Source organism: Babylonia areolata, chromosome 30 (assembly GCF_041734735.1).
Source record: "Babylonia areolata isolate BAREFJ2019XMU chromosome 30, ASM4173473v1, whole genome shotgun sequence".
In the NCBI taxonomy this organism is placed as follows: Eukaryota; Metazoa; Mollusca; class Gastropoda; order Neogastropoda; family Buccinidae; genus Babylonia; species Babylonia areolata.
The window spans coordinates 6,417,414-6,427,519 of NC_134905.1; the positions used below are offsets into that span (position 1 = coordinate 6,417,414).

Consider the following 10,106-nt stretch of genomic DNA (forward strand, 5'->3'; position numbering starts at 1 on the left):
ATCATGTTACATGAGGGTAATACAGTAAGAATGACAATGCTTTTTTTTTTTTTAATCCATCCATCAAAGGGGAAAGAAAAGAAAACACACACACACACACACACACACACACACAGAGAGAGAGAGAGAGAGAGAGAGAGAGAGAGAAAAAAGAAGAGAGAAAAAAAATATTGAAAGAGAATAACTCTCTCTCTCCCTCTCTCTCTCTCTCTCTCTCTGTGTCTCTGTCTGCCACCGTGTTGGACCGAACTGATTATTAAATTTTGTTGGCAAGGATGCTATTAGTGGTATCAGTATCTTTGTACGGTTCCCTCACTTCAGCAACAACAAAGACAAGTTGAGAAAAATCACTGAGCCAGCCAGCCTCGCGCAGTGCACGCGCTGCTTCGCTGACTCTCCAGGGCCGGAGAATGGTCACATGACTTTGCTGGTGTCGAAGATGGCGGCTGCTTCTGAGAGTTCGTGTGAGTAAACCTGACATTTTCAGATTTTTCACTCTTAATTCTATGGCACCGGTATTTTGGGGTCGGGAAAATGGTAGAACCATCTATATTGAGCAATTTTCTTTCAATTTGTTCTCCCATCGTTTATTTTATTTGTCGGTATTTCTCTGTTTAGTTGTTCAATCTGGTGGTGATGTTGAGATCGAGACAGTGGCTGCTAACCAGTTTTTTGGAGCGCGTGCATGGCATCACGAGCCAGTGTTGCAGACGGACCGGTCTGAATATCATCATCATTAGTAATTATGTCGTGAGTCAGAGAGAGAAAGAGAGAGAGAGAGAGAGCGAAAGAGAAGACTTTGTCATGCTGATGATTCACGACTACGGCGTTTTAATGCTTGACGTAATCATGTTCATTGTTCAAGCTTAGTTGATGTTTTGTTTTTTGTCTGCTAAAAGAAGGGGAGTAAAAAGAAAAAAGTTCGACTGCTGGTTTGGGTTTGGTTGGGTTGGACTGGGTTATGTTAAGTATTAGAACATCGCGGCAGTGGCATCATACATGAATACATGTGTCTTTGCTGACAGCATTCTGTTAGGTATCTCGAAAGAGACGGTGCCACTGTCGCGTCTGCGTCTGTTACCGTGCTGCAAGCGCATAAAGATCAAGAGATCAAGACTTTCGCCTCTCCCACTCACTCTGGTATCGCTTGATAAATATTTCGGCTTAAGATATCAGATTTCTGAGCGTTAGGGTGTGACATAGGCTAGTATTAGTAGTAATACTGGGAATTAAGCCTACTGGTTTATATTTTACAGGATTGTTTAACAAAAAAGATTATATACTTATTGTTAATTAATATACTTATGGATATAAAAAATAGTGATTTGTTGTGATCCTTATTCTAGATTTTGTATGATTTATAATTTCATGTTCAAAAGCATGAAAGAGTAAATGTACAATGTACTACAAAGAACCCACGACAGTACAGTAAAGAGTTAAACAGTCCCTGCCAAATTTTGTAGAATACAGATATAATATATATATAATATATATATATATATATATATATATATATATATATACACACACACACACACACATCCAGACAAGAAAAGAAAGAGTGGCCCAAATTTCTCACAGAGAAAATAGTCTGACAAGAATAAATGTAAACAATTCAATACAGTTGGATAAAAGTCTGACAAGAATAAATGTAAATTTTTCAATGTTGTTGGGCAGGATTTATAAATGAGTAAAATTGGATTACAGAACGACACCATATCACTCAGTACAACACAATGCAATAAAATTCAAGGCATTGCTGTACAACATAATATGGCACAATAATGATACCAATTACCATACCATATGAAAAATAGAGCGCAAGCACTGGAAATTATAGTCACCAAATATGGGAGGGACCATTAAAGTATATCATAGTAATATTTTACAAATAAATTGGAACAGAAAATAGTCTCCTCATATGAACAGGGCAGGGCTGAAATACATTTCATCTTCACCTTATCAGATGCTGAAATTGTAAAGGATATTTACCAGTCTGAATCACAGGGTGTGTGTGTGTGTGTGTGTGTGTGTGTGTGTGTGTGTGTGTGTGTGTGTGTGTGTGTGTGTCTGGATGCAGGCACACATACAACTTATAAAAAAAATAATCAATCCAGTGAACTGGGATGAATCATTCTGCATTGCGTCATGAATACAAACATCAGAATAAGATATTGATTAACTTTGGGTTCATGGTGAACTTAATCTTTTTGACATTTGTGCGGCAATGTGTCTGTGTGTCACTGTGTGTGTCCTCATATTTATGCATGTGTGCACATACAATTAACATGCAAGAAATCAGTCAGGTGAACTAGACTGAATCATTCTGCATTGCATCATGAATACAAACATCAGAATGAGATACAGATTTTTCTTTGCATTCATGTACATGTATGGGAAAGTGATACAGTTTTTTTCTGTGCATTCATGTACATGTATGGGTAAGGACTCATTTGTGCAGTAAAAAGTAAAAAACCAGTGTGTCAGTGACTGAGTGAGTCACCACATTCCAAATGCCGAAGAACAATGCATGCATTTGTTATGACTTGTAGTATTAATTGACAGCTGGCTCTGTCTGGCTTTGACATAGCATGTCATTAATTTGTGTGTGTGTGTGTGTATGTGTGTGTGTGTGTTATACATTTGGCTGTCAGTACATGATTTTACTTTTTGTCAGTTTTATTTTCCCCATATCTTCAGTGTAGAATAAGAGTCATTCACTGGATTCAGTTCAATTCCAGTGATTTCTCAAACATATCTTGGTGTGTACAAGAACATGCATGATTTTCAGTTCAAAATTTGAAACACCTGATTAACTTTTAAGTTCAGTTTTACGGGAGTTTTTGTTTTATTTTTTGTTTTTCAAAACAATTTGTTAGTAAATTGCATGGAATAGTTATAGAGACACCCAGAATTTGGCCTTTGATTTTAAAGTGTAATGAATATTGACATTATAAATTATTTATATAGTATAATATTTATATTTTTTTAAAAGAAAAAAAGAGTATCTCTGGTTATAGAACCATGCACTGAATTCAAAGACAGCAACCTTGTGGGAAGAAATGTATCACATTACAGTGTAAATTGTGCTGATGACCTAAGGTGTTATGGTCAAGTGGTTAAGAGCGTTGAGCTCTTATCTCAAGGGTGTCCACTTGAAGTCGGTGGTTTGATTCTGAATGGGTGCAGTGTCTAGTACATAGTAATAGTAGGTTAAGGGTGGAGATGATGGGCATGACAGCTGTGGTGTTGCAGTGCCCATACTTTCAGTTCTCTTTTGTGGCATATGGTGGGTCTAACTCTAAGCGTAGAGATCAGTTGGATTTTTATTTGGTCAGATTGCAGATCTGTTAGTACCTCAACACCCTTGATTTGTATACACAAATCAAATATCAAATACACCCGTGAAAGATCTCGTAAACCATATCAGTGTTCAGTTGGATATGGAAACATTAATTGCCCAGCATACATACCTCAGTACGTGCCTAAATGGTGGAATTGAAAACAGTAATCTTTGTAAAATATGAGAGATCAATCTATACAAGTAAACATGGGAGTTGCAGCCCATGAACAAAGAAGAAGAAAGGCTAGCATTATATATGTAGAATGCCAATCAGGTGCCTCAAGTCAGTCCCCTTCAGTTCCTTTACTACTATGAGTATCATGAGTATGACAGATGTATGCATAAATGTTAAATGCAGAATATCAAATGTGTATATTGAACAGCTGTAGTGTAATCCAGCAAAATATTTTTTTCTTTTTCTAACATGTTAAGTATGGTTATACTGTTCTGACTTTGTGTTTCTTCATTCTTTTATTTATTATTTTTTTTATTATTATCAGTATTTTCTTCTTATTTATTCATTAAGAATAGAATATGTCTTTATTACCAAGTGTACCGGGGTCACAAGGAATATTTTTATTTATTTACTTTTTTAACTTTGGTCTCCTGAGATTTATAACTACTAAAAATTGAGTGTCAAAAGGAAGTGCTGCATATGTGTACAAGTTTTCTTTTTGCATTTTAGCACTTTTATTTTCTGGAGTTCAACTTTCAAATGATCCATCACTTTGTGGTTATGATACAAAAGAATGAATAAAAGACACAACAACAGAATTTGAGCAGTAAGTGGTTTTGAAATCGGTCATCTGTCAAGCATAATTTCCTTTATCGTAGTTTCCTTTAACTGACTTTTTAAACTCTGCCATTATCGACGCAAATCTACATTCATCGCAGTCATTAACTCACAGTGATTGACGGAAAGTTCAGCCTTGCGCATAATTGGCAACGATTAATGCACAACATGTATGCATGAATTATCCATTACCGCCATATGTCAGCTGCCCCTGCAGAGAAAAGTGAGAGAGAGAGAGAGCGAATAAATCAAGTGAGTGGGCAACCACCAACTTGCTGCCATTATCCACACGATCCATGTATGTATATGTCAGTTGTCCCAGGAGAAAGCCTCTGTCACCACAGCACAGCACCCATGTATCGTGTATCGTAATGGCAGCAGCCTGACTGCCCTTTACGCCCTGTCAGCAAAAACATTACAGGCCCAGACCCATGGTTCCCCCCTTGGGAAGTGACTGCACAGAGGGTAGTAGAGAGGTGATGGAGAGAGGGGAGAGAACTTTGAGAGAGGGGACAGAACTGTGAGGATAAAAGTGATGGAGAGAAGGGAGAGAAGTGACAAATGGGGGAGAACTGATAGGGGAACGAACTGACAGAGAAACCGAGACGAGAGGACTGGTGAAGAAAGGGGAGAAAACAGTGTTGAGAACTGATGAAGAGAAAGAGATCGCGAGGGAAGAACTGATGGAGAGAGGGGAGAGAACTGGTGAAGAGAGGAGATGAACTGATGGAGAGAGGGGAGAGAACTGGTGAAGAGAGGAGATGAACTGATGGAGAGAGGGGAGAGAACTGGTAAAGAGAGGAGATGAACTGATGGAGAGAGGGGAGAGAACTGGTGAAGGGGAGAAGAACTGATGGAGAGAGGGGAGAGAACTGGTGAAGGGAGGAGAAGAACTGATGGAGAGAGAGGGAGAGAACTGGTGAAGAGAGGAGATGAACTGATGGAGAGAGAGGGGAGAGAACTGGTGAAGAGAGGATATGAACTTATGGAGAGGGGAGAGAACTGGTGAAGAAAGGAGATGAACTGATGGAGAGAGGGGAGAGAACTGGTGAAGAGAGGAGATGAACTGATGGAGAGAGGGGGGAGAGAACTGGTGAAGAGAGGAGATGAACTGATGGAGAGAGGGGGGAGAGAACTGGTGAAGAGAGGAGATGAACTGATGGAGAGAGGGGAGAGAACTGGTGAAGAGAGAAGAACTGATGGAGAGAGGGGAGAGAACTGATGGAGAGAGGGGAGAGAACTGGTGAAGAGAGGAGATGAACTGGAGAGAGAGAGAGAGGGAGGGAAGAAAAATAAAAGAGAGAGAAGGAACTGACACACAGCAAGGAGAGAACTGTTGAAGAGAGACCGAGGGGAGAAGAAATGATGGAAGACAAGGGAGAGAAATGTCAGATAGGGAAGACAACAGAAACTGACTGGGGATGGGGGTGGGGATGAATTGTGGTTGGTTACGCATTCTGATCTTCTGATCAAAGGCCAGACAGACGCCAGAACTGGGAGAAAGGGGGTTGGGGGGAGGGGGGGGGGGGGGGAGGTGATGAATGATTGATTGCAGTGGATGCACAGTGGAGCCTCTCAGTTATGTATGGTGCAATCCCTGCCAACATAGGTGGCTAGATAAGGGTGGTGATGGTGGGGGCTTTTGTGTGTGTGTGTGGTGTGTGTGTGTTCTTTCTTTCTTTAATTTAACGTCTTTTCAGTGATAATAGACGTTGCGTGTATGTGTACATGAGTATGCGTGCGTGTGATTCATTGTGATTGAGGAAGTGGTGGGAGGGGGGTGGAGGGTTGTTGAAGGTAACTGCAATATGGTAGTTTTTACCTCAGAGTGGGGTGGGGGATAAAAATTGGGACTTTGAGTGACAGTGAGGAGAGAGACAGAGACAAAGAGACAGAAAGACGAGACAGTGAGAGAGAGATAATGATGCCTGATTTTTGAAAACGAAAGATAAAATGGATAACAGCTGAAAATGAAAGATAAATCAAGACTCATGTCTGCAAGTTGTAGTTTGATCATAGTTCTATCCTACCGAAGAGCGCCTGTGAAAGAATTACGGTTTGAACTTTAGGGTAAGATTTATATAAAAATCTACTTTGGCATCTATAGAGAATGTGTTGTGTAGGTGGTAGAGAGAGACAGACTGAGAGATAGAGAGAGACAGACAGAGAGATAGAGAGACTGACTGACTGGCTGACTGATAGAGTATTTAGGACTTTGTGCTCCTCATCTTTCCCACACTCTGTGAGATACACAGGGTTTTTCCTACTCTGTCTCTATCTTTATTCAGGTCTTTATCAAGTGCACCCAGCCTCTCATGTTTCTGGGCAATAAGGCCACTTGAGTGCTCTCCACACAATGTATACATGTATCTGCATGTATGTAGAAGTGTGTATGGTCTGTGTATGCTCACACACACGCACACACACAAGCATGTGCATGCATGCAAAAACATTTACTCATACATAACGGTATATTCCAATGCATCCACACACTCATATGTATGCATGTCCACACATGCATACCCACACATGCATGCACATGCTTGCATATTATGTACACTTGCAGATGCACACATACGTACAGACACAGTGTGACACAGACACACATTCACACACATACATGCATGCACTCCCTCCCCGTCCCCCTTCCACACACACACACACACACACACACACACACACACACACACACACACACACACACACTTTCTCTTAAAAAGATTTTATAGATGTGAGACTGTAAATGTGAGACCAGAGAGAGAGGCGCACACACACACACACACACACACACACACACACACACACACACACACACACACACACACACACACAATTTTATAATGTTCATGAACCAGAGAGATAGGCACACACACATGCACATTCACACATCATTATTCCTCACACACACACACACACACACACACACACACACACACACACACACACACAGCAGTCTCAGTGTGCACCAAGCTGTGATGTGATGACAAGTGGGCGGGAGGGATGTTGGAAAGGAATTTGAGTCAGCCAGGAGAGGGAGGGATGGAGAGAGAGAGAGGGCCAGGAATGTTATGTGGGCCATTTCTACTACTTATATGGCTGTGTATAGGTGCTAGGCTTGCCCCCCCCCCCGACCCCTTCCACCCTCCTTACACCCCTACACTCTCCCCCACTGAGATATATGTATTTGTCTATGCTAACCCCCCCCAACCCCCCACCCCCCCACCCCCATTTCCCCACCATCTCCTTCCACACATGTCTACCCCCTGTAAGGACACAGAGACAAGAATCTTTATATTAGTTGCAGTTTCTCAAGGCTGAACATGCCAACATGCTTGTGATTATGAATAGGCTTGGCCCTGTAACCCCTCCCCAATCCCCCTTCAGCCCCCTACCCCACCCACATTCTTCCCAGCCTGTTATGTGGGGATGTGAAGGCAACAAGGTTTCTTGAGTTTCTCAAGGCTGGCATTGTGGAAACTGGGCCAACATATGCACTATCACTCTACAGGCCAACATATGCCTATGATTAATATGTAAACACTTGCAATGTGACCCCCCTCTAAACCCCCACCCTCCACCCCCCCACACATACACACCCACACACACACACACACACACACACATTCCCCATCTCCTGTGAGGGCACAGAGGCGAGATCTTGTAACCATGCAAGTTTGATGGCTGGAAACTAGGCCAAAGTGCATATGATTATGTTTAGCTACTAGGCCTTGTGACCCATATCTGCCCCAAAAGAAGAAGAAGAAAAACACCAGTCAAACCCAAAACAGGATAAAGAGGAAGGAAAAAACAACAACAAAAAACTCTTGAAGGGAGCGTCAAGGCCGGAAACGAGCTTATAATTTTGAAGAGACTTTGCCCTGCTTGCCCACCCAGCACCCATCATACCCACACCCTCAGTGAGACACAGACCAAAGGTTCTTGTAGCATCAAGAGTTAGTCATATATATATATATATATATATATATATATATATATATATATATATATCTTGGGTGTCCCCAAAAAAGTGAACCGCTTTTTGACAAGTATTTTCTCAGTGATAGAGAAACTGAATTCATTGAAAATTTTTACACAGTAACCTTATGGTATCATCAAGTTTGCAAAATATCTAAAAGTTTGGACGCAGATTATGCGAGTATTGTCAAATTCAAAACAGCATGTCAAAAAGCATGTCAAATACTTGTCAAAAAGCGGTTCACTTTTTGGGGGGACACCCGATATATCTCAGTAGAGTTAGTTCCAACTGAAACTAGGCTTAAGTGCAAAAATATGTGTGTATGTATGTATCTATATATATATATATATATATATATATATATATATATATATATATATATTATGTTTAGTTTCAAGGCCTTGTGACACATATCTTCCCTCCACCCCCACCCACCCACACTCCCCCTCCTGTGTGATGTAGATCCAAGATGATGATGATGATTTTCAGTAGTGTGTAGGTGTGTGTATTGTGGCTCCCTTACAGGAGTAACAAAATTATCATGGTGGAGAAATGGGATGGGGAGGACGAGGAGTTGGATGATTGTGTGTGTGTGTGTGTGTGTGTGCACGCGCGCGGGTGCGTGCGTGTACCTGTGTGTGTGTGCATGCGCGTGTTTGTGCGTGTGTGTGCATGTGTGCGTGCGTGTATGTGATGGTGTGGAGGGAGGATATGGGAGTGTGTGTTTGTGAGATGGTTTTGGAGGGTGGATATGGGAGCGTGTTAGTGTTTGTGTGTGTGTGATGGTTTGGAGGGTGGATGTGGGAGTGTGTGTATGTGAGTGTGTGCATGTGTGTGTGATGGTTTGGAGGGTGGCTGTGTGTGTGTGTGTGTGTGTGTGTGTGTGTGTGTGACTGGTTTAGAGGGTGGATATGGGAGTGGTTGAGCTGAGGAAAGAGAAAAAGTTCAAAGGGTGAGAGGGTGAAGGGATTCCAGCAGATAGGAGATGTCACGGCATGTGAACTGATAGCAGTGTAGATTCCCAGACAAGATTTCACACATCGCCTTGACACTACATGCAGTCTGTACTGTTCTGTGTTTGAGGTGCATGCATGCATGCTTTTGTGTGTGTGTGTGTGTGTGTGTGTGTGTGATGGTTTGGTTTCTTTTGTTTGTTTCTTTGTTTTTAATTAAAATAAAATTTGTGCTGTTACAAGTTTTCTCTTTTCTCTGCTTGTCTCTCTTTTCATGCAGAGTCACCCATCCCTACCCCACCCACCCACTGCCTACATTCCCACAAAGATTGGTCAGGTCCAGTTTTCTGACACAGTGAACTTCTTGTTAGTGTGTGAAGCAGGGTGTGAAACTGGAGGCAAGAAGATTTCGGTCAGAAGGCAGCATTGCTTAGGGAAGGGTACAGTAAACTAAAAGGTTTTTGTCACCTAAGGAAGGGTCATTGTACTCCACTTACTGGAGCACTGGGGAACAGGAAGAGATCAGCATGCTGTATAGCATTCAAATGTGTCTGATTTACAGGTGTGAAACAGTGTGGACAAGAACCTGAAGTAGGCCCGAGTGGAAACTGGAACTTAAGAAGAAGGAAGATATACTAATAGTGTTTGTGTGACTTAGTTGTTGCATTGCTCAGCTTGACATAAGCTTACATACAGCTGGGTCAACAGCAGAGTGAGAGCTGTATGATCAATGGTTTCTCCATTGCAGTTGGAAGTCATTCACAGCTTAGTCTTTTGCGAAGGACTATGTGAATGATACTACAGACTGACATGCTTCTCCATTGCAGTTGGAAGTCATTTACAGCTTAGTGAGTTAGTCTTTTGTGAAGGACTATGACTCTCAATACCACAGACTGACATGCTTCTCCATTGCAGTTGGAAGTCATTTACAGCTTAGTGAGTTAGTCTTTTGCGAAGGACTATGACTCTCAATACCACAGACTGACATGCTTCTCCATTGCAGTTGGCAGTCATTTACAGCTTAGTGAGTTAGTCTTTTGT

The 10,106-nt window shown here is 41.6% G+C and overlaps 1 protein-coding gene across 1 annotated transcript in view; it reads left to right on the forward strand.

The window, feature by feature from the left end:
* Positions 1 to 345: 345 nt before the first annotated feature.
* The window catches only part of LOC143275577 (uncharacterized), a 43,618-nt gene continuing 33,857 nt past the window's right edge, over positions 346 to 10,106 (forward strand). Inside the window, exon 1 of the mRNA XM_076579778.1 lies at positions 346 to 464. Within this exon, the coding sequence (XP_076435893.1) occupies positions 419 to 464 (46 nt within the window). The 5' untranslated portion in view covers positions 346 to 418. The remainder of the gene's footprint in view (positions 465 to 10,106) is intronic.